The following is a 25,607-nucleotide window of genomic DNA, read 5'->3' as shown; positions in this document are numbered from 1 at the left end:
ACTTTGGTTATTTTCATCAATCGGGTGCATGTTGCGCTAAGATAATAAGGTGTAGAGCTGGATGAACACAGCAGGCCAAGCAGCATCAGAGGAGCAGGAAGGCTTGAAATTGTCATCTGGGTTGCAACATCTACCCATGCAGGATGGTTGCAATGTAATGGAATTTTGATATACACTCACTGTCTGACACAGCTCTTTAAACCACCCTTGCTGCACCTCAGTGGCTGAAGCAGCAATGCTAATACACCCACACAAGCAACACAATGTTAGCATTATATCCAAGTTTTTAAAAAAGTTGAATCCTTATCATTTTAAGTTCGTTATGACTTTCCTGTTATATTATCGTGTCAAGTATATACATGATAGTTGATGAAAGCACAAAATGAGTGCACAAACAACACTGAATTGACAGCATTTCGTTGCAGCTTGCAGAAATTTGCGTAAATGGTGCAGTTTTCAATTCAACGCTAGCGTGAAAAATAGTCAAGTACCAATTCAGCTTCAAAAACAGAGATTCTAAATAATGGGGAGGGGAATTTAGAATTTCATTCGCGGGTTTTAGGCTAAGGATGAATCGTTCATTAAAAACCTTTACAGTAAGGTTTTGGTGATGAGATCGGCTACAAGGAACGGTAAACTTCATCGATCATGTCTTTCTGTTAGCGTTTTTTTGCCGGTTTAAAAGAAAACTGCCCCTCTGCCAGGCCCACTGTATTGTACAGCTTCTTTGATCAGTGCAGGATTATGCACGTGGCCCTTTTTCAGAGCAGGTGTGATTTGACAGAAAGCATCCTTGTTGCCAATCCTCTTCTGGAGTGGATTTTTTTTACAATGTAAGCGAGAGAGCAAGCTGTCTGCTGAAAGTAAAACATTGCTTCATAGTGAAACCACAGCTCATAGGCTGAGACTAACGAGGAAGTGATGCTTACGATAATATGTATGTGGTATAACGGCTGTCACGTAACTTTTAGGATTATTCATTAAGCTGACCTAACGGTTCGACTTTCTTGGATTAGTGACTGGAGAAAAGGGGCATAAATGGGTCGACTGGGACCAAACGTGTCCCTGTGAGGTCGTACAGAAACAGCGCGACGGGGATCCTTAATCGTCTCCGACACTGGGCTCGTCAAAGAAGACTTTGAAAGTCCAAAAAAAAGGACCAGCCTCAGGTTTCGACTGCAAAAGGCAGAAAAGTGCTTCGTTTTAAAACTAATACACGGAGTAATTGAGACAATTATTTTATAAGTTCGAATATGCAAACCACTACTGAATCGTCCTTCAATAACTCAGTGATAGGAGTATTCTCTGAAGATGCAAACAGCGTCCAAAATCATAAAGGTGAGAGGGTTGCATTTTTGAATTGTCTGAATACAGAGATGCGACTGTATTTGCTGATGGTGCTACATTTTTATCGCATGCCTTCCTTTTAGACGCCATTGCAAATACCTACCTAGAGCCGGTGGATTTGCATAGCGTTAGCTGGGATAGGAACCTGGTTTCTTAAATCTTCTGGTACACACATCCTGCAGTAAATGATCTTACTCACTGTCAACGCGTGAATCACTCAATCCAGCAGCAAGAACACGCCAGTAAATCTCACTTATTCCCATATACCTCATTGCCAGTTAAGAGCATTTTAAGGGGACTTAAATTTCCCATTTCAAACACACTCTGGTTTGTAAATCTGAGTTTAACTTTTTAAATCAGGTAAATTGTACAGATAACTTATTGTTTTAAAGGCCACGTGGATTCTGAAAAATAGCAGATTTTAATGCAAATTGTTTATCAAATTATTTAATTGGAATTTTTCTTTTTTTGAAAAAAAAAGAGGAACCACAGTAAGATTAGTGCGTGACAGCGTGTGCAGTTGAAGGATAATTCAATAAACAGGTTAATCGCAGCAGAAGATTGGTGGAGGTAGCGTACTGAGCGTCCCCTCCTGAGCAGATGGAGCAAGGCTGCAGGCTCTGGTCCTCGCACTGTAAACTAGAGCAAGAACAGCGGCTTCTCCTTCCTCTCCCCATTCCACCCCTTTGTGCGACCCCTTAGCCCCTTTCTCATGGCAGTAGGCTCCGAGCTGTTTTGCTGGAGACTTTCGAATTTTGTGAAAGTTAAGTGGTATTCGTTGTATGAATAACGGCCTGTTTTAGTTCAATAACTTTGGACGCTTTATTTTCTTCAGAGAAGTAAACTCTGCTTCGAAACGATGAAAATTTGCATCTCTTCGTCTACTTTTTTTTTATTAAAATGTTAATGCCATAGCAAATACTTTATTGTCTCTTCGAACAACTTCATTTTGAGTTTGATTCAATTCAGTGATTGCTTCCAGACGATTATTTTCCCAGATCAGGCAATTTAACACAGAAAGGGAGAAATCGTTGAGATATTATACATTCCCTTGTGTTTGAAACGCAGTGTAGACGATATTGTATGGTAAAGTTTTATTTTTAAAAAGTCAGTATTTCTTGCAGACATACACAACTAAGATCTTCACGTCCTTTTCTTGCATTTAAAAGTGGGCAGGTTTTACATTGATGCTCTGGTTGAGGTTTCTGGGTTCAATAATTTAAAATGCCTTTGGTATTTGTGATTGAGAATCCCAAATCGACAGAGTGGATTCAGGCTCTAAATTATCCTTACGAACTATGACCCAAATAGAATGATAAAATTCAGCAGTATTCCATAAATCTTTGCTCAGTTCCATACTATCTGGTTTATTTTTGTCTGCTGAGAATCTACATGAAAGTTCTTACTTGAATAGATCATTTTATCTCTGTCTCTAAATACCTTAATTGATCTATTTTAAAAAGGAAAATATTGTTGTTCTCAGTGGTGCATAGGTGCATTTTGGATAAGTTTGGAATTTGGACCATTTTGATGAATTTCTACCTGATAGAGTTTGTTAAAATTTGATTTTTCAAATGTATGAAATAGCCCATATTCTTATTGCTATTTCATATTTTTATTCCTTGCTGTATATGTACATGGCATTATGCTCTTGTAAGGTACTGTTGATCAATTTTACATAAGTAATATGGTTAAATTGGACTCAGAAATGACAGGATACTGGGTGTTTTTATTTGGTGACATGTTGATCAAAAGACTTGTAAAATAGTAATGTTTCTGATTAGTTTGAGTTGTTGACCAGCCTGGCAAGCATCAGGCCTTCATTATGACCATTCAGTTCTGCTGTTTCCAGTTTGGCAAAAATGATCTCATTAAATATGGCATGTGAGGATTCTTGAGCAATATGTCCGAAGTGGACTAATAAATTAGTTAGCAATGCAATTAAAGTATCATTGTTAGGTTATTGATGCATTGTGAAATTTTCAATAAAGTGCCTCACAAACTAAAGGTAATATACAAGATATGAGTTATGGAGTTTGGGGTAAAATATCACCATTGAAAGAAGCTTGATTAACAGACTGAAAAGAGAAAGTAAAGATAAATGGGACACGTTCAAGTTGACAGGCAGTGTCTAGTGGGGTATTGCAAAGATCAGTGCTAAGGCTTCAGCTATTAACAATCTATATTAATGGCTTAGATCAAGAGATGGAGAACTATGTATCTATGTCTTCTGATGATATAAAGCTAGGTGGGAACATAAACTATGAGGAGGAGACATGGAAGCTGCAAAGAGATGTAAACAGGTTAGGGAGGTGGTGGCATTGTGGTAATGTTGCTGGATGATGTTCTAGGCATATGAAGGGATGCAGTGGTCTAGTGGTATTATTTCAAGACTATTAATCCAGATGCCCAGGCAATGTTCTGGAGAACAATCCTACCGTGGCAGAATTCAAATTCAATTAAAATTAAGAGTCTTATGCTGATTGTTGGAAAAACACATCTGATTCATGAAAGTCATTTTTAAGGAAGAAAATTTGTCATCCTTTCCTGGTCTAGCTTACATATGACTCCAGACCCTCTGGGCAATTAGGAATTTCTTTTTAAATTCATTCTTGGGATGAGGGCATTACTAGCTAAGACAGCATTTGTTGTTTACCCCTAATGGATTAATAATTACCATGAGACTCTTAATTCCAAGTGTTTATTGAATTCAGATTCCACCATGGCAGGATTTGAACTGAGGTCCCCAGAACATTACCTGTGTCTCTGGATTAACAGTCCAGTGATAGTACCACTAGGCCATTGCCTCCTCATGTAGACAATAAATGCTGGCCTAGCCAGTGATGCCCATAACCAATGAAATAAAGAACAAAATGAGTGGACAACAATATGTCAGATGGAATATAAATGGCAAAGCATGAGGTTATTCACTTTGGTTGAAAGAAAAGTATTGCTGTTCAGAGGGACCTGAGTGTACTTTTACAAGCAACTCAGAAAATTAATGTTCAGCTATAGCTAGCAATTAGGAAGGCAAATGGCCTCTTGACCTTTTACAGTTGTAGAAAGACCCTTCTGAAGAAGGGTCCAGACCCGAAACGTCAGCTTTCCCGCTCCTCTGATGCTGCCTGGCCTGCTGTGTTCATCCAGCTCCACATCTTGTTATCTCATTTGTAGAAAGACAGGGTTTTGGTGAGACCCTGTATAGATAACTTTGTAGAGAATCAGTCTCTATATGTTAAGGAAAATGTATACTTTAGCTGGAAATAGTACAATAAATGTTAAGAGGTGCTCTCATTCAAACATATAAGATTCAGGAAGGCCTTGACAGGGGTGATAATGAAAGATTCTTTTCCCTGACTGGGGTGTCTAGAACACAGAGGCTGGGTAGGGGGAAGGGCATATTCCTGGGATAATGGATGGATCATCTAGAACTGAAATGAGGAGAAATTTTTTCACTCTAAGCGTAATAAATCTTTGGAATTCTAGTGTGTTATGGATGCTGTATTGTTGAATATATTTCAAGCAGAGTTTTGATTTCTCTGAATCACGGGATGTGAGATGGAAAAGTGGAGTTAAAACTGATGATCGGTCATGATTGTATTGAATGGAAGAACAGGCCATATGGCCTACTCCTGTTTCTTTTCCTTGCATTCTTTATGATTTATCATAGCCAGTTGATGAATACTTGTTCTTGGCATGAGTACAATCCTTGCATGTTGAAGGCTGATGGTTGCTGTAGTTGTTGGATCCTAACCAGAGTTTAATCTTGGAGCCTTGTAGCACTGTCAGACAGAAGTTATTTAACTATGAACTATTAACTCCTTGCATGAATACTGTTGAAATGAAGGACATAACAGATCACAAAACCAATTCTTTAGTTTATTTTTCCAGGAGTAGTAGAAGCCTAGCTAGATTTCACTCAAGTTGAAGTAAACAGCCTTAAACAGTAGTTGGAGACATTCCAAAATAGTATAGAGATGGAAAAAGAAGTTCAAATAGTAAAATTTTAAATATAATGGAAAATAGTCCATAATACACATGAGCAACAGAGTTTCAGTTAGAGGAATGGTGAAGTAAAGAAGGGACAGAAACCATTGGTTAATTCAGAAAGAGTTTAGATTGGACATTGAAGAAATTCCTTTGGTGTGGAATTATCTAAATAACTTGGAGAGCTGGATAAGTGCCAGTGAAATGGAAGGATAATAACAAGCAGCATCTTGACACTTGAAGCAAGTGGTTTCGTATAGAAGGAAATTAGTAAAGGCCCCAGGCTCCATAAGGGCTTAATAACATGGTAAAAATAATTATGGAAAGGAAGAGAACTGCTAAAAAATAACTGTTCACCCAAGAAAGAGTAGAGAAAACCAGGATGAGGTATCCTGGCAAATATTAATCCCTTCGCCATAAATTCTTGCTTGGGTATAGTCTACAGTTTACCATTCAACCTACACTTAGAACTCAATGATTTTCTTATTCAGCTTGCAAACCTGTCTTGTGTCCACTTAGTTTAGAATGTATTCATACTTCCCTTAACTTCCAATTAAAATACTCACTGTTAATGTGTGAATGATTTAATTGCTTCTTGACAAGTTGTCAAAGAAGATAATGAGGGATATGGGCCAGAAGCAGGCAGGTGGGCCTGGTTTAGTTTGCCATGGACTGGTTGGACAAAAGGGCTTGTTTCCGTGCTGTATGACTCTATGACAAACAAGTCATGCTGTAATTGTTTATTAATTTTAAAATCATGATTGGCAATACTAAGTGTTTTTTGTTTTTAAAAATGAGTAATATATGGTCAATGACTAATAAAGTCTCCAGTTGTACCACAGTAACTCTGCTTTAGCTGGTTTATGGATTGTCAAACTGTCTAGATCAATGTTTGATGGGCTTAATTTTTTTTATTGGACCCATTATATGCTTGACAAAATCAACAGCATGAGAAGGCAGTCTGTTAGTTTATTTGTGCTGGCAGTTGACAAGGTTCTAGAATTTAAGTAAACAAGGTGTAGAGCTGGATGAACACAGCAGGCCAAGCAGCATCAGAGGAGCAGGAAAGCTGATGTTTCGGGCCTAGACCCTTCTTCAGAAATGGGGGAGGGGAAGGGGATTCTGAAATAAATAGGGAGAGAGGGAGAGGCGGATAGAAGATGGATGAAGGAGAAGATAGGTGGAGAGGAGACAGACAGGTCAAAGAGGCGGGGGTGGAGCCAGTAAAGGTGAGTGTAGGTGGGGAGTTAGGGAGGGGATAAGTCAGTCCATGGAGGATGGACAGGTCAAGGGGGCGGGATGAGGTTAGTAGGTAGGAGATGGGGGTGGGGCTTGAGGTGGGAGGAGGGGATAGATGGGAGGAAGAACAGGTTAGGGAGGCGGGGACAAGCTGGGTTGGTTTTGGAATGTGGTTGGGGAAGGGGAGATTTTGAAGGAAACCAAGCAGAGGCTTGGGGACTGCTTTGCGGAACACCTACGTTCTGTTCGCAACAAACAACTGCACCTCCCAGTCGCGAACCATTTTAACTCCCCCTCCCACTCCTTAGACAACTTGTCCATCCTGGGCCTCCTGCGGTGCCACAACGATGCCACCCGATGGTTGCAGGAACAGCACCTCATATTTCGCTTGGGAACCCTACAGCCCAATGGTATCAATGTGGACTTCACAAGCTTCAAAATCTCCCCTCCCCCTACCGCATCCCAAAACCAGCCCAGCTTGTCCCCGCTTCCCTAACCTGTCCTTCCTCCCACCTATCCCCTCCTCTCACCTCAAGCCCCACACCCATCTCCTACCTACTAGCCTCATCCCACCCCCTTGACCTGTCCGTCCTCCCTGGACTGACCTATCCCCTCCCTAACTCCCCACCTACACTCACATTTATTGGCTCCACCCCCGCCTCTTTGACCTGTCTGTCTGCTCTCCACCTATCTTCTCCTTTATCCATCTTCTATCTGCCTCCCCCTCTCTCCCTATTTATTTCAGAATCCCCTTCCCCTCCCCCATTTCTGAAGAAGGGTCTAGGCCTGAAACGTCAGCTTTCCTGCTCCTCTGATGCTGCTTGGTCTGCTGTGTTCATCCAGCTCTACACCTTGCTATTTTCAGATTCTCCAGCATCTGCAGTTCCTACTATCTGTATAATTTAAGTCACCTGATACTGAGAAGTTGTGCTGTTAGCTAGGTTATTTACTTCCCCTGGGGCAATTGGTGTTGACTTCTGAGGTGTCAAAATGATAAACATCTATTTGTGCAGTTGTTGCCTATTGCTCTCAAATGCTGGGGCCTAGTGTAAATATCCACCTTACGCAGTGGACGTAGAATCCAAAGCAACTGACTTAAATCTCATCATCCCTGCTCTCCAGATAACGTGCATTTGATTAATAATCTGGCTGTTGTATGTGTGCAAGCTTTTAAGATAATTCACACTGAAGTATTCCTTGTGCTAGGTGCATACAATGTTCTGGTTTGGCCTGATTTTTACACTGCTTTGTGTCTGAAACCTGCACACGCACGTCAGTTGATTTCCTTTAATGTCTGCTTCATAACTTGTAACATGTTTTAATATTTAAATAAACTAACCCACAGAGTTAATCAGTCCCTGACAAGTGATTGATTATTAGACCGTTAACATCAACATGACTTTGGCCACAGCCAAAGGGATGGCAAAGAAAATGCGATTAAGGGAAACCTAGGTTAGTAGACAAGAGATAGAGTAATCAATGTTTATATTGAGGGCAGGGTTATGTGGAGCATAGACATCACATTTGGACCAAAGTAACTATTTCTGTGGTAATAAATTTGATGTACAAAGTACAGTTAAATAAACAATAATACAGTTGATCAGGATTCCAGTTGTAAAATTGTATATACTTAGACAAAAGCATTGAATTTGATTGGAAGATTTTTACTTGATTTGTAGGTCTTGTTGTTAGAGTTTCATTAAGATTGTAGTTTATTGCACACTGTAGTATTAATTAGAAAGACAAAAATGAAGACTGAGATCTTCTATTTGGCGCTAATGTATTTATCTTCTCGTTTTCAACTTAGTGGATTACGTCCTGCTTTAAATATTTACATAATCCAGTCCCCAAAGAACAGTTTGGATGTGTACAATCAATCCCACTAACATCTATCTATTGTACATCACAGCAGAGTTTACATCATAGGAATAGGATGGAAATCATTACACACGTGAACTATGCTCAACAGAAGCTTCAGGAAAACCTTCTGATCTTTTGATCAGGCAAATTAGAACCTTCCAGATTCAATATTGATTTAAACAACTTCAGTTTGGAACCTGTGCCCCCATTTTTCCAAAGCCAGCTGCTGCTGCTGATGTACTGTTTCTATTTACACCTCCTCTAGACCCATTTTTAGTTTCTGTGCTTAATCTATTGCCATACATTTTGTCATTTAATCTCTCCTGTCTTACATCATTTCACAGACCCTTGCTTTTGTTTTTAGTCCCTCCACTCTCCATTTCTTGCCTCTCTATTTGTTCAAATCCTGTCACACCTGTTAATTTATCCAGTTCTCTCTCTACTAATGCTGTTTTTAAGTGCTGACTATTTCCAAACTTTTTATTTACAGCCTCCCTAGTCTGTATCAGTAAAATTTTGTTAAACAATTCACTAAAAATCTGAGCAATCACGAACAGTGGTAAATGAGACTAATTTTTCAGGAAGTATGTGTTATAGGTGTTTTAAGAATAATCAAACTTAATCAATTAAATGAGTTTCAGTATTAAATAGTTGGATTACATGTTTCTATTTCATTTCATTTGGATGCAGTCTTACGTTATTTAGTCTTCCATTTAATTGAACATAATTATTTGCAAAAACATCTTAATTACATGTGACTTTACTCCAAAGTCAGCTTTGTACATTTATAAGTTTGTGGTATTGATTTTGGATTTCCAGACTTATTTTTTGTTCTAATGTGGCCCAATATCTAAGCTAAGGTCCATAGACCATAGAAGATGAATCTGTGACGTCACCAGATCTCTACATAAATGAGGCTTGCCGTGTATGCGTTATCAGCACAGTGCTTCAAGACTTCTCTTCCATTTTTATGGATTTGTTACCTTTCCAACATTAGTGTTTCTTGTGATAATTACCACTGGTTTTCTTTAGGCGGCTGACACTATCTCCCTGAAGTTAGGAAAAGGTTACCTCAAGTGTGTCAATCCAATCAGTCCAGTGCAAAAGACAAGTTCAATTTGTCGTTCTATTTTGTCCTTTTGAATCGTCTGTACCCCTGGGCTATGACATGGAATGTTGTACAGGAATGAAACAATTTCACCCAGAAAGGCACAAATAAAAACAAAGATCATTGCTTATCTTGTATTAGCTAATTCTGATGTAAAGTAACAGACTTGAAACAGGAACTCTGTTTCTTTACCCATAAATCCTGCCTCACTTGCTGACTATTTCTAGCATTTTCTGTTTTCATTTCAGATCTTGGATATCTGCAATATGATGCTTTTTATATTTACTTCATCCTTCTTCATCTTAATCCCTGCTGGCTGATGCCAAGTAATGTTGTTAGAAATTATGGAAATGTGTCTTGCATATTGAAGCTTACTCTTTAAAGTATGTTGAAGACATACCAAGGAAAAGAATGAAATGATGAACAAAAGGATTCTCTTTTTTTAAATATAAAATGAGGAATGCATTTCTGTGTTTTTATTTCCCTGTACTGTTGACTGAATCCTAAGTTATGGTGAGTGATCAAGGAGATGTGGGCAACAGATGAAAAATCTTCCAAACAGTAATGGAGAAGAAGGAGTTATAACTTGAGCCTCCTAGCATCTGGTTAGAAAGCAGCTTTTGAGACTAAGTTAGCCATTTGAAAAATGGTGCAATAGAGGCATATGCTAGGACAGAAAATGGATAATAAATGGTCAGGAAAATACTTAACTCCAGTTGTGGCATTTGCTTTTCACAATGTAAAGTACTTTTATCAGCAGACGCTCGATGGAGAATAAAAGGAAATTGCGAAAGTACAATGACTTTCATTACCTCAAAGTTCCACATGACTACAACTCTTTTAAGTCTTTTCAATGTAGTTATTCCTGTAAGAAACACTGCAACTTATTTGTGTACATCAATGCTGCAAGGGTGAAAATAAAATAAATTACCAGACTTCTTTAAGCTTTTTTGAGGGATAATCATTTTCCAAGACACTGTGGGAAATCTCCCAGTCATGCCTCAGTTGCGTGTATTAATATGGGCATTGTGGTTTAACAGATGTTCACAGCCAATATTAATCTTTTCAATGCAAGTGGATCATTTTTCAGTTGTGTTAACTAAAACAGCATTTGTTGGAACTTGGAAATTTTACTGCAAATGGTAGGAGGGCTTCATTATAGAGAACGAAATAGTTAATGTTTTGAGCATGATGCTATTTCACAGAGTTAAAAATGATCAGTTATTGAAGTAATTTTGATAGAGGAAAACGAAAATAGGTAAAGTCTGTGATCAAAGGGAGAAATTAGTCAAAAAACCTGACAACTTGATATAAAAGCCAAGATATAGAAGTTACTGAAGTAACATAATTTATGAAGCTTGCAAAATTAATTTTTAGATTTTCCCCTGAAAAATCATGGAAACAAATGAGAATATTTGCCAGCTACTGTCAGTACTGATCAGAACTGCCTCCATGGGGTAGGATGTTGAGAGGAATATAGTTAAGGTGATGGCTATGGTTATTCTGCTTGGGAAGGAGCATTGGCATATCTGGGAGTCTTACCTATTGTTATTGTGGTCCTGGTCATTTTGATGAATGGCTTTCAGAATAACCTTTGATTCTATAGGTTTTTCTTAGCTAAGTTAACAATGTTTCAATTTCAAGTAATTTGGGACAGGTACTTACAGTTTATGCATATCTCTTGTGACCACAAGGGCAATACTCTGCTACTGTTGTTATCTCATTTTCTCAGCTTTTATGTGCAAGCAAGGAAAGGAACCAGTGCAGCAACAACAATTACATTTCCGCCTTGCTGCAAATACCAGTTGATGACAATAGAAATATTACATGTATAGTGCAGCCTGGAGTGAAGAATTTCATCATGGAAGTAAAGTTAATAAGTCTCCAACTAATGAAGCATTTTCCCCCTTATTCCTGTTGACTCCAGTTTTGCTAAGACTCATTGATGACACATTCTAAGAAATGCTACTTTGATGTCAAGGGCAGTCATTTTCACTTCACTTCTTGGGTTCAGCTCTTTTGTTTATGCTTAGAACAAGGTTGTAATGAGGTTGTGAGCTGAGTTGTCCCAGCAGAACCCAAACTGAGCATCAGAATGTAGATTATTGCTGACTAAATGCTACTAGGTACACCTGTTGATGACACTGTCTGACAGTTTCTTGATGATCAAGAAAAGCTTACTGGGACATAATTGGAAGGGCTGGAGTTACCCTGCTTTTAGTGGACAGGACAAACATTGGCACTTTTCCAATTTGTTGGGTAGATGCCAATGTTGTATCTGTGATGGAACAGTATGGCTTGGGGCACAGCTAATTCCAGATCGCATCTTCAGTAGTATTTAGTACTTCAGTACTGCTGCTGGAATGTTCTCAGAGCCCAAAGTCTTTGCAGTCTTCGTGCCACCAGCCATTTCTTGACACTATGTGGAGTGAATTGAATTGGATGAAGACTGGCATCTGCGATGTGAGGGGCCTCTGGAGGAGGCAAAGTGATCATTCACTTGGTACTTCTGACTTAAGATTGTTGCAAATGTTTTAGCTTTATCTTTGACACTGATGTGCTGGGCTTCCATGTGATTGAGGGTGTGGTTGTTTGTGGAGTTTCTTTATTCAGTGAGTCGTTTAATCATCGACCACCATTCATGACTGGATGTAGCAGGACTGCACAGATTATATCTTATCTGTTGGTTGTGGGATCCTTATCTTTGTTCATTGCATGCTGCTTACACTGTTTGGCATGCACGTACTCCTGTGTTATATCCTCACCAGGTCGGCACCATTGAACAAGAGTTGATTACCCAGCTTATTGATAATGGCAGAGTGGGGGATGTGTCGTGTCGAGCCATGAAATTACAATTTGTTGCTCAGCACACTTCTGCTGATGGCCCACCAGTGCCTCATGGATGCCCAATTTTGAGGTGCCAGAACTATTCAAAATTTATCCCATTTTAGCATAGTAACAATGCCACACAGCGCTGTGGAGGGTATCCTCAAAGTGATGATGGAATTTTGTCTCCACAAGAATTGTGCAGTGGTCATTCCTATCATTGCTATGGACAGTTACTTAAGTGACAAGTTTATCGGTGAGGAAAAGGCCAAGTAATTTTTTTCCCTCTTGTTAGCTCCTCACCACCACCTTTGCTGCAGGACTGTTCATATCACTGTAACATCTGTCTTAGGATCCACAGCGTAGAGATTTGGCCAGAAGCTAAGTTTTTTTAATAGATGCCAAATATATTATTACATCAGAAAATATATTGTGCTGATGATTAACCTCTTGTGTTTTTAACACCATCATGTTAACTGCATTAAAAAACATATATTGTGGATGCTGGAAATCTGAAATAATAAGAGTGCTGGGGAAACTCAGCAGGTCTTGCTGCATCTGTGAAGAGAGAAACAGAGTCAACACTTCAAGTACAGTATGACTCTTCACTTTCTGTAGATATGGTTATAGAGACAATTGCTGCTTGGTGTGTAAAATTTTCTGATATACCATGTACATTTTAAATTTGACGTTTGTTTCTACATCTCATGATATTCAGTTCAGTGACTTCCTTCTTCATGTAATAAATTCACCTGAACCCTGAGAATTTTGGAGGCATGGATGAAAAAAAGGTGTAAATTGCTGAACAGAAGGTCCAATAAAAATCTTTTTTCTGTCTGATTTAAAAATGTTAACTGCTCCCAAATATATTTTAGTTATAAATCCTATGGTGTCAAATGCCAATTTGATCCTGATAGTATTCTCATAAGTTCTCAATTAAAAAGTCAGTACTTGTACTTTTACTGAGGCTGATGCTGTCTCATTACATTTTTTAAATCACATTTTTTTAAATAAGCTATTACATATTTCTAAAGTGCGCATGGCACAATCCTCTTGGAAGGCAATTGGTACATCTCATGCATGTGTGTAAATATTATCTTAAATGAGTGGAGCTGGGCTCCTAGAGCAGCAAACAGACCATCCTGTGCAACTAGCTTGTGAGTCATCAAATAACTCTTCACATTAGAGCATAGGTAGGAACAAGAGATAGCTAAACACAGTGGCTTAGTGGTTAGAACTGCTGCCTCACAGCACTTGGGACCTGGGTTTGATTCCACCCTCAGGCGACTGTGTGGAGTTTGCACGTTCTCCCCGTGTCTGTGTGAATTTTCTCTGGGTGCCCTGGTTTCCTCCCACAGTCTTAGGACGTGCAGGTTAGGTGAATTGGCCATGCTAAATTACCCATAGTGTTCAGAGATGTGTAGATTAGGTGGTTTATAGGGGGATGGGTCTGGGTGGGATGCTCTGAGGCTTGGTGTGGGGCTGAAGGCCCTGATTCCACACTGTAGGGATTCTACGATCTATGATCATAACCTGAGCTCAAACTGCAGTTTAGTAAGACCATTACTGATCTTGTACCTAAAAACCACTTTCCTGCCCTGACCCTATATACTTTAATTTAGTTATCACTGAATAGCAGGATCCAAATGTAGAACTGAGTTCTGTTATTTGTTACATCACAATGTTTTTGTTTGCCTAGTGGTAGGTGGTTCATACTTCCTTGCTGATATTACATATGATGTCTTAATGATCAACGTGCTATCCATTGGTGGCATAATCCATATGGGAGCTAACAAAATCCACCTCCATTTCTACTTCTAAAATTACAATGGATGCCAAAATTATGCTAATCAATAGCCAGGCATTTTCAAAGATCATTATAAATCTTATGAAGATCAAAATACCAGGCTTGAGCAATAACTGGAACAGAATTAAATTGTACTGATGTTAAACATACAATTCTTACCTCAAACATACGCATAGGAACTGGTTAGCATTTTAAAAGTAGGAAATGCAAATTTCCTGTGGTGAAATACACTGCATTGCACTATCCTACTGTTTCCAGTAGCAGAAGTGAGCATGATCATTGGTCAGAGTGAACTGATGTGCTTCCTTACTTCAGTAAGATACATATCCTGTTTGTCTTCATGCCACGTTTTTATCTGAGCTGTGTTTCACTTCTGAAATTGTTATCTGCTATGAACTGGACTTTCAACCACAAACACTCTCTGAATTACTTTATTACAATTTGTTGGTGCCTCTAACCCTTTATACAAATACAGTACAAAAAAATTATTGATTTATTGAGTCCTTCCCCAATTGCCTTCCACTTCCATGTTGCAAAATTCTTACTTGCAAGTTCACCATTTTAAAGTTGTAAAGTATTTCACAGAACTCCCAGCAAAGAAATAGAGGTGCATGAACCTTTTTATGTTTTATATTTTATTCTCTACCTTAAAATATAATAAAAAATAACCTTGAAAATTTTGCAAGATAACTAAATCGAAATATTATTGCTTTATTTCAGCTATTTCAAAGTATGAAGACTTTGGTTTTAAACTAGCAGTGATTGCTTCCATTGTCAGCACAGCTGTAATTCTATTGATAAGCATGGCTTTTTTAACCAATTGTCTTATCAAATGTGTGAAGAAAAGTGAAAGAAGGAAACAGCAGAGGTAAGGATGTATTGATGAACAATTTGTTAACTGTGATCTTATAAGGATTATTGTTTCCTTGTTGCCATTTTCTCCCATTTCGTCTGTTAGAATCATAGAATCCATACAGCGCAGAAACTGACTATTTGGCCCATCAAGTCCACACCAACCCTCGAAAGGGCATCCCACCCAGACCCATCCCACTACCCTATAACCCTGCATTTCCCGTTGCTAATCCACATAGCCTGCACATCTTTGGACTGTGGGAGGAAACCAGACACCCAGAGGACACACATGCAGACATGAGGAGAATGTGTAATCTCCACGCACAAGTTGCCCAAGGGTTGAATCAAACCTGGGGCTGTGAGGCAGCAGTGCTAACTATTGAGCCACCATGCTGCCCTGTTTGTGAAATGCAATTCGGGACCATTAGACAGGTGATCACAGCATGAGCTTAGACAGTGAGTGTGGGCAGACTGACTGACTGTAGGAAGAGCGAAAATCAAGCTTGATTGTGCTCACGTAAAAGCAGAGCTCATTGGATAGGCGCCAGCAGCAGGAACCCTCCCCACTTTTGGCTTCATAACCCAATATTCACATTTATGACAACACTTCCATTAGATAGTAAGACATAGGAACAAAAGTAGTTCATTCAGCCCATATCTGCCATTCATTGAAATAATGCTGATCTGATAATCCTCAATTTCCCAGCTGTACCCTCATAATTCTTGATTCTCTTACTGATTAAAAATGTCTGTCTCAGCTGTGAATATAATTAATGAGCCAGTTTTAACAGCCCTCTGTGGTAAAGAATTCCAGAATCACAACTCTGAGAGAAGAACATTTTCCTTGATTTCTGTCTTAACAGGACCATCCCTTACTCTGAGATTATGCCCTCTAATCCTAGTCTCCCATAAGGTGAGACAACCTCTTCACAACTACCCTGTCAACCCTAAGAATGTTTTAGATTTTAATAAGGTCTCTGAAATAGCTCCAGCGTGGCCGATATCCCGTCACCAAGTCACCCTTTATTTACACGTGGAGAGTCCTTGACACTGATCCAGCTCCCTCAGAGCCAGCTCTGAGTGAATAGAACCTCTGACACTCCTGTTTATGTATTTTTTTGCACCCGGATTATGTGAGTGTAAGTGCAGGGACTCCGCGAAGACATCATTGTGCAAATAATTGTAATCAATATTTCTACCACCAGGAAAAACACCCATGTGGCCAGGGAACCAGTAACAATCAAAGCCCAATAAAGTCAATGCTTACATGAATAAAGTGAAGGGGAAGGGTAGGGATTAAATCAAAATAGAAACTCCCGTTTATATCTGTCAGCCAAAGCACCCTGATTGGATCCAATTAACAGCCCCCAACAGGGAATTCATATTCAGTGAGGTCCACCTGGCTGAGATAGTAGGAACTGCAGATGCTGGAGAATCCGAGACAACAAGGTGCAGGGCTGGATGAACACAGCAGACCAAGGGTCTAGGCCCAAAACGTCAGCCTCTCTGCTCCTATGATGCTGCTTGGCCTGCTGTGTTCATCCAGCCCTCCACCTGGCTGACCTTGTTACAATCACTACAATTCCCTCTGATTCTTCTAAACCTCAACAAACTTACTAAATTTCTTCTCATTTTAAAAAAAAGCTCCATACTCAGTGTCAACATAGTGAACCTTCTCTGGACTGCCTTCACTGTATCCACTGCTGCGTCAAAGGAGGTCAACTAACTCAGCCTAGACTGGAGATATTACATATTTATTCAAAAGATTCTTGCTTCAGTTTACACAATGTCTTGTGATGAAACCACACTGACTTACTGTTGGGTATGGCTTCCCGCAGAGTGAGTTACCAACATATATGGGAAGAGCACAAAGTATGATTATGGTAGATGATCAGCAGTGATCTAGAATGGCTGAGTAGGCTCAATTGGTTGAATGGTCTACTCCCTTTCCTGTGTGTCTACCTTGAGTCAGGTTCTAAGAGGTCAAATTTCATGTGCTTTCCTTCAGGAAGGGTATTGGTATGAATCAAGAAACCTTTTAATCCTTTTCATTATTTGGTTACATGGTTCTTTAATGGCACAAAATTATTTGCAAGTGTAAAAGACCAGCTTTCAAAAATATGGAGGAAATATCAGTAGCCTACAAATTTCAAAACTGATGGACTGGAAAAGACCTCCTGCACCATTCAACTTCACTTCTAATGCCTTCTGCCAATTCTCTTTTCACACCCAAACTCGCAATGTTCAGGGGAGTAGTCAAAAACCAAACAAACATGCAGGCTGATTGGGGGAGAAATATAATTTTGTTTGAAACATTATTTTGAATATGTCTTGTGATATTTTTCAGAGAATTGCAAACCTGGTACCAGATTGAATGTGATGTAATGGAAGGGTCAAGAGACTTTTTCCATGGATACAAAGGCAGAAACAATAACAACAATAAACTGTGGGATAATGCATTAACAAAAGAATTAGGAACGAATGGATTGGAGAACATAGGATTTTCCAGGTATTTGTTTTTCAATCTGTCATTGCCAAAGAAGTTGTTGAATGTAAAAGCAACATTACGTTAAGAACATCGCCTTTTCTTCAACTTACAATCAAATAGAAGTCCCTGTTCAGTTGATGAGTTTACTGCTTGATGTGAATGAAACTGGGCCACAAGGGGCTTTGACCATCCAATGTTGATCATGTGAGAGGGAATAAAAAGCTCTCATTTCTTTTTCAGGGATCTTTGCTAGACAGTGAGTTGGTTTCAATCAATGTCTCATTGCAAAGTAACCACCTCTTGGAGCGTAATCAGCCACTAGGGAATTACAGAGGAGTATGAATCAGTGCTTTTTGTGAATGTGGAGTAAATTATAACAAAATACCATTCTGCTACTGTGAAAGAATGTATACAGATGTTAATAATCATTCCCTGCTATCTTCTTTATGTCTGGATTTTCCAGAACAAATATAATAAAAATACATTTGCAGTGAACTGCCATCTTAGCTGTAAAATAGAAAGCCCCATGCCCTGGAGCTTGGCTCAGTCAAGGAGTTTTGAGCTATTAAATAGATGGTGGTGTAAAAGTAAGATATTTATAAGGAAGCAGTGTGATAGAAAGTAAGTGATTTTGTATATGAGGGGTCATTTATCATGTTCTTTCTTGATGGTCACAGCAGAAATAGGTTTAAAAGTAGCTATTGTTTGCTGTTTCTGCTGCCTTTAAAGGATTTAGTGGCAGTGTGGTGTTCCAATGTATCTGCTGCTCATTTCCTTCTAGGTGGTATAGGTTTGTGAAGTGCAGTTGAAGGAGGCCTGGTGAGTTGCTGGAGTGCATCTTGTAGATGGCATACAACATTGCCGTTGTGTGCAGAAAGTGAGGGGAGTGAATGTTTAAAGAGATGTGTGCTGCCTGTCAAGTCGGTTATTTGTTCTGATTGTTATGGAGTAACTTGTGTTGTTGGAACTGCATTTTTCCGAAAACTGGAGCGTATTCCATCACACCCCTGGCATGCCCCTTGTAGATGGAGGACAGACCAGGAGGGTCAGAAGGTGAGTAATTCACCACAGCATTCCCAGCTTCTGACCTGTTCTTATTGGTACAATGTTTACAATATATAGCTGGTTCACTGAGTTTCTGATCAATGGTGACCCCTCAGGATGTTTCTATTGGGGGATTCAGCATGTTAGTTCCATTGAACATCAACAATTGAAAGATTATCTCTCACAGGAGATTGTCATTGCCTGACATGCAAGTGGTGTGAACATTACCTGGTATTATTCAGCCCAAGCCTGAATTTTCCTGGATCTGGCTGCACGCAGTCATGGTCTGCTTCAGTATCTAAGGAGTTGCAAATGGCACTAAACGCTATGCAGTCACCACTAAACATCTCCAGTTCTGCATTGTGAGAAAGGGAAGGTAATTAATAATGCAGCTTAAGATGATTGGGCCTAGGATACTACCCTGATGATGTCCTGGTGCTGAAATGATTGGGTGCCAACAACTTCACCTAGCTTCCTTTCATGCTAGATATGACTCCAGTCAGTCAAGGTTTGCCCTGATTCCCAATGTCATCAGTCTATAGACAGTAATGATAATGTCTGGGGGAAGGAGGGAGAGGGGTGTTGGAAGACAAGTTTGTTGTAAAGCATAACCATGTTGGAAATGGATCAATGACAACAAAAGATTATTGGACACTTATTTCTATTGTCACTTTAAAGTTCGAGGTCAGGAAGCATTTTTGGTTTTGTCATATTGAAAGTAGTAGCGGGTTAAAGTACTTTATGTATGCTACTTGCACTAGTACTGTTTATGTATAAGTCTAATGTGCAATACGTTTACGGCAAGAAACACCTCCTGGACTTCACTGCCACGGCCTTTTACTGTAGTGAGCCCTAGCTCTACAAGTGCCCTGTTCTCCTGGTCATCTGATGTTTTTGACCAGAAATGTGTGCAATCAATCAAACCACCAATCCAAAGAAGGACTGTTGTTCAGTGCTAATAATTGCAGTAAACATCTTTGCTTAACTTCTTGCATTTTGATAAGTTTGCACTGTATGTGTTAACTTTTAATGGCTGAGCCCAGTACCAGTGGCAGTTATAACTTGGTATGGCCATTCTGCCCTGACAGCTGCTGGGCCACCAAACCCTCAAGTGTTTGAAACCTCGAGCGCCAGCCAACTGATGACTCTGGTAGAGAAGGTGCTGGAGTACATGTCCATGACATGGTAAGCAGTACAGCAGGACGTGGCACTTTCCAGGTTTTCAGTCAGTAATGCTTGGTTCAGAGTGGTGACATAAAGCTGTAAGCATTTGGCTCCCTATGAAAGGGAAGTACCAGGTTAAAAGACCCTAGTGTATTGTGACTGACTACTACCCCCACGTTAATGGAACCCTAAATATGACTGTGGAAGGATCAATCTGGTATGCAACAACTAAAGTATAAATGATTAGGCTCTGACAGCAGATGTCAAACCAACCTGGCTTACAGCAGTTCTAGATGGAATGTGGAAGACACATAATTAATGTACTGGCATTACTGTCACTAGACAGAGATAGTAGGAACTGCAGATGCTGGAGAATCTGAGCTAACAAGGTGTAGAGCTGGATGAACACAGCAGGCCAAGCAGCATCAGAGGAGCAGGGAGGCTGACGTTTCGGGTCTAGACCCTTCTTCAGAAATTACTGTCACTAGGCAACCAGGTTTAGGACAATTGAACATAGTGGAAGGTAGATCTGTCCTAAATTAGTCATAAATATAGTGTGATTGCAAGTGCCCCAACACTGTAAGTGTGTTCACGTGTTGAGCCAGTTCATAGCAGCATGGTCCTGATGCACACTGAGCATGGCGAACCTCATCCAAGTATATATGCCAATTGCAGAAACTCATGATGCTGTTGATGAGCTGTATGCAATTTTTCAAAGAAACGTCAACACCATCTCTAAATGTGAGAGATTGACCATAATGAGAGACTTGATGTGAAAATTGGAAGTAGTGCTTTGGCTTGGGTGAGCAGAGTTTTTTACTGTGGAGAAAAATCGATGAATTGGCTGACTGACAACAGTCGTCTTTCTGGAAGTAAATGCTTTCAGTATTCTGAAATAGAACGTTACACATAAATATTCCCCAGTGGACAGTGCAGAAGTATGGTTTATTATGTTTTGATGATAACATGTAACAGTAGAATGTACTGATTACAGAATCTGGCTAGAGCAGATTGTGGGTCTGACCTCAGCTGGTATTGGGTCAAACTTAGACCCATGTGGTGGAGACAGAACTTAGAAAGAGAAACTGTCTCAAATGACTGATTGTTTCCCTAAGATCTCTGGTATGTTTGAATAATGAGAGATGGTTTCAACTAGGGAAAAGGTACTAACTCGAAAAACATGCTTGTCTGCTATAAAAATTGTGGTGAATATAATGTGTTCAAGAAGCCCTGGATAACAGCTCAATGCCTGAAAATGATAGAAAGTAGCTGATACACTAGGCAGAGAGACCATCAAAGAGTGCCTTACTAAGATCTCTACAAAAAAGTGAAAAATACTTGCAGAACAGCCAGAAAGACTGGGCTAAAAGAAAGGGTACAGATAGCAGAAGATGAAGATCATACAGGACAGTCAAAGAAGTGTTACTGCTGGCAAGGTGTGAAAGTGGGTCAAATAGGAATATAACCTAAAGTTAATTAAATAAAGGAATAGTGGCATCAATACTTATATAGTCCACATGCAGGTTATACAGCCTGTAACTTGGGAAGAGATGGAACCAGAAGGGCAGATCTGTGAAGTTGAACATGCAGTTCAGAAGCTGGACAACAGTGAAGCAACAGTCCATGATGATGTACCTACTGAAGAGTAGAGGAGTGACAGCTGCCAGAGCCACAAAATAAGTCATTTGAGCTGAAATGGAGACATGAAATTTGACCAAATAATTGGCTAGTTTCTAATCTGGTAATATTGTCAAAAGGTGAAGGCAGCTTTGCAACAATGAGCTTGATGATACATGTCTCAGAAATGCTGCTTGAAATGATCAAAGGCCCTCAGACTTCAACACACAAGAAACTGCTGAGGAAAAGTTCCGTTTCACCATGGGCAAAGGGACATCACATGCCATTCAAGTGCTGGACAATATAATCGGGAAACATGTGAAAAAGCAACATGAGAAGAAATTCTGAGTCCACTTTGTAGACAATGCAAAGGCGCCACGTGGTAAACCTGTGAGCATTTTAAATTCCACATCACTTTATCTGGCTCATTTAGAAACTCTGCAAATGGATAATGTGTTGTGCGTATATCTGGTGACAAGACAGACAGAGCCATTCAGTTTGGCAAATATGTCAGGCAAGGATGCTGTCTTTCACCAGCTCTCCTGTCCAAGGATATCTTGAGACTAGTACTGATGGTCACAACCTCTGGAGCAACAGAGATGCTGATGACACTTCCTTAATGGCCAGAGACTAACATGATGGCTGAAGAGCTGAGAAAGTCAAGTCTGTAGTGAAGGTGGAGCATCGACAATGAAAATGATAGAAAGTAGCTGATACACTAGGCAGAGAGACATACTTTTATTGAATTTATAGTGAGACAAGTGCGACAATTTGGTCCACAACCATTGCAAAGATAGATGTATTTCGATTGCTGGCATTGATGGGACAGGGATATTGAAATCAAAACAAGGTTGCCAATTGCATCTGAATTAGCAAGAGAGGAATTAAAATATTGTGCTGGATGAGTGCAAGAGCTGGCTGGAAGAGGTTTACAACTTTTGAAATGAGGCTCCGATAAAGAGTTTTTTGCAGTCAACCAGACAGAGCAAAGAACCAATGAATTTGTCCACAGGAAAATCAGATTCCCAGCTTATCATGCTCTTTTAGCTAAAGAGAGGAGGCAGGAATTGAGAAAATATGACCACTGGCAAAAGCAGGCAAGAATCTGGTGTTGGTGACACGCAAAGATGGATCATCAAAGAAGAATAAGCCATGTTGAATTTGGGCTAAATGGAAGGACAACATCAAAAACTGGGGTGAGGAAAGAACAACAATGGTTTGCTGAGTTGCAGTGAGCAGGAGGAGATGTCTATGACCTCTTGTGCGTCGTTCTGAACTAAATGCCTAAGGGAACGTGAGTAGAAAGTAAGCCCAGTTTAGTTAAATGAAATTCTTCTGAAACTGCAGTAAAAAAGATTTTTTAAAAAATACTTGATTATAGGATGAGGGTGTTGCTGGTTAGGCCAACATTTAATGCCCGCCCCAATTGCCCAGAGGGTCGTAAAATGATCAGTCACTTTCCTATGGGTCTAGAGTCACATCTAAATCAGACCAGATAAGGATGATAGATTTCCTTTCCTGAAGGATATTAATAAACCATACAGGTTTTTACAATAAGCGACAGTGATTACTTGGTTGCCATTTGGCCAGCTTTTAATTCTAGATTTATGTTGAATCTAAATTTCACCATTTGCCACGGTGGGATTCAAACCTATGACCTCAGAACACTAAAATAAAACAAAGAACTGTGGACACTGGAGATCTGTAACTAACAAAAACAGAAATTGTTGGAGAAACTCTAAAGAGAAAACGCAAGTTAATGCTTTGAGTCCAGTGACTATTTCCATCTAAAGAAGGGTCACTGGACTTGAAACGCTAGCTCTGTTTTCTCTCCATAGATACTGCCAGACCTGTGGAGTTTCTCCAGCAATTTTTTTTTTCATCAGAACATTAGCGAGGGGTTCTGGATTACTAATCCATTGTCATTACTCCTATGCTACTGCCTGCTGCTTTGAGCACTAATATTACTGTGTGTAACAATTTGAATCCTATTTGCTTTGAAAATGAATTTCAAAGCCTACACAGCATATTGTGTCGTGTGGTACAGAGCCATTTAACTAGTTTGGTTCTCGTTTAGATCATTGCTCTCCCTGAGTTTCATCCTTAAGGTCAGGATGATGCTTATGCTGCTACACTTTTGTTCTATCACTTGCACTAATGAGAACAAATATCAGGCAGGATTTCTGACCAATGGGCTTGTAGGGAATCCTTTTGTATCTACATCAGGTGAGGAACAAGATCAGATTTGCTTGTATTGACCTCTCGCAATGGAAGTGCAGTAAGCTCACCCATGAACAATGGTTTTGGAAAGTAAAAATAACGAATTGTGTTTGAACTTCAAAAAGATGTTTTTTAGAAATGATTTTATAATCTTGATTACTGTGAATACTGTTAGCTTTTATTTTATTGAATGCAGGTGCCAAGACAAGACCACAAAGGACTTTGAAATCACAGCAGGTTGCAAGGAAAATGGATCCCAAAAATGTTTTCAGCCATTGAATCCACAGGTTTCACGAAAATGCGAATTCACGGAGTCAGTGATTTTATTGGATTCACCAACTGACAGGCACATTGAGATTTGTCAGTTTCAACAATCTCAACATAAATCTGATCACCATATTCCGAGACATCATCCTTGACACAGGATTTGCTGAATACCTGTTGGTATAATTAAAGCTGAGCAGACATGGGTACAGAACATAACCTACTTGGAAGTGACGTGTGCCTTATGACTATGATTAACATATCAGCGGACTTGATTTTATTTAAATTTTATTGAGGAAATGTTTATATTCAAAGAAAAGAATGTTCACCAATGACAATCAGCCATTTCAAGGAATTCCTGTTTCTGTGTATCTGTTCGAAGATCATGAATAAACATTGGCTCTAGACAGGCATTAATTATTAAATTGGAATTTACTATAGTGCAGTACTTGAAGCATGGCAGTTATTAGTTACTCCTTGGTAACTCTTCTGCAACAATTGTATATATCTTAAAGTCTGTTTAGTACAGTTGTTAAACTAATCATTTGCACTTATTAGTGGCATTTCTCATATACTTGCAAATTGAGGTAATTAAACCATTATTGCACTAGATAATTTCAGGTCTGTGATATTTAGGATGAAATTCAGCAACTTCTTTTTGTTTCCCTTTATTTGTTGACACGATGAGGGTGTCACTAGCTCGGCCAGCATTTATTGCCCATCTCTAATTACCAGAGCAAGCAAGTGGTTTCCTTCCCCAAAGAACATTAGTGAACCAAATGGGTTTTTCATGACAATTGGCAATAGATTGATAGTCATCATTAGACTCCTAATACCAGATACTTATTGATTTCAAATTCCACCAGCTGCCATGGTGGGATTTGAACCCAAGACCCTAGAACATTACCTGGGTCTCTGGATTAACAGTCCAGCAATAATACCACTGAGCCATTGCCTCCCCTTGCCTCAAGAACTCTTCATGCAGTCATTCTACAATCAAGACAAGATAAATGTCAGAATGATATCATCAAGTCCTTCCTCGTTGAATTAACATCGAATAACTACATAGATAATACCCTGTGTATAAGGGAAATCAAAAGTCGAGATTTGAAAATATCTTCACAAACTGAAGCTTACACATAGCAGTTACTGTCAAGGTATCTTTCTGACTATTCATTTTGACCATGGGATTTTCTTAGTGTTGAAAAAGATCTGTATGGGCCAGCTCTGTAAATGCTGGATTGCTGGTCTGCACTGTTTAAGTTGCTGAAGCAAGATTAAATTTGATTATACCAGTATTCTGCAGCATGTGTACAATAGATTGTTCCAGAGTCCCTTAAAGATCAACCCTGGGTCACCTCCTCTTTATCCATATGATAGATCATCATTTAGATAGTTGGGATCAGTTTCTGTGTTCATGGTGCTGATGAACTCCATACTCTCTACGCACCATCTCATTATGCTGCATTGTCTGTGTTATCAGGCTGCCTGTCTAACTGGGATGAATTGCAATTTTCTCCAGCTAAATGTTAATGAGATTAAAGTTATTGTGTTTGATCTCCTGTGCCAAACTCCACTGTTGCTATCAATTTCATTCACCAGATGATCCCACCTTACTGCCAATTACCTTGAGCCAAGCTCAGTGTCCTGTTTGACCCTGAGCTAAGTTTTCGATATATTTCGGATCTGTGGCAAAACTGAAGCAGATGGAGATCAATGTAAGTGAGGTTATCCAATTTGGACCAAAAATGAATAGATTGGGGTATGTTCTAGATTGTGTGGAG

General features: G+C 39.5%; 1 protein-coding gene across 1 annotated transcript; it reads left to right on the top strand.

The window, feature by feature from the left end:
- Positions 1 to 922: 922 nt before the first annotated feature.
- LOC109916196 (sushi domain-containing protein 3) lies at positions 923 to 25,607 on the top strand. The gene is made up of 4 exons (XM_020515902.2): positions 923 to 1,338; positions 14,895 to 15,042; positions 17,374 to 17,535; positions 23,756 to 25,607. The coding sequence occupies exons 1-4, from the start codon at positions 1,254 to 1,256 to the stop codon at positions 23,976 to 23,978; spliced, it is 618 nt and encodes a 205-aa protein (XP_020371491.1). The 5' UTR covers positions 923 to 1,253; the 3' UTR covers positions 23,979 to 25,607.

The sequence above is a fragment of the Rhincodon typus genome, chromosome 16, assembly GCF_021869965.1.
Source record: "Rhincodon typus isolate 14 chromosome 16, sRhiTyp1.1, whole genome shotgun sequence".
Lineage (NCBI taxonomy): Eukaryota > Metazoa > Chordata > Chondrichthyes > Orectolobiformes > Rhincodontidae > Rhincodon > Rhincodon typus.
Note: the sequence above shows the minus strand (reverse complement) of the source record. Positions and strands in the feature narration are given on the sequence as shown.

What these genes read in the sequence shown, in the direction of transcription:
- LOC109916196 (XM_020515902.2), top strand. Translation starts at nt 1,254, where the DNA reads ATGCAAACCACTACTGAATCGTCCTTCAATAACTCAGTGATAGGAGTA. An exon ending in CAGCGTCCAAAATCATAAAG is followed by an intron (nt 1,339 to 14,894) that starts GTGAGAGGGTTG and finishes GCTTTATTTCAG; the next exon opens with CTATTTCAAAGTATGAAGAC. An exon ending in GAGAACATAGGATTTTCCAG is followed by an intron (nt 17,536 to 23,755) that starts GTATTTGTTTTT and finishes TATTGAATGCAG; the next exon opens with GTGCCAAGACAAGACCACAA.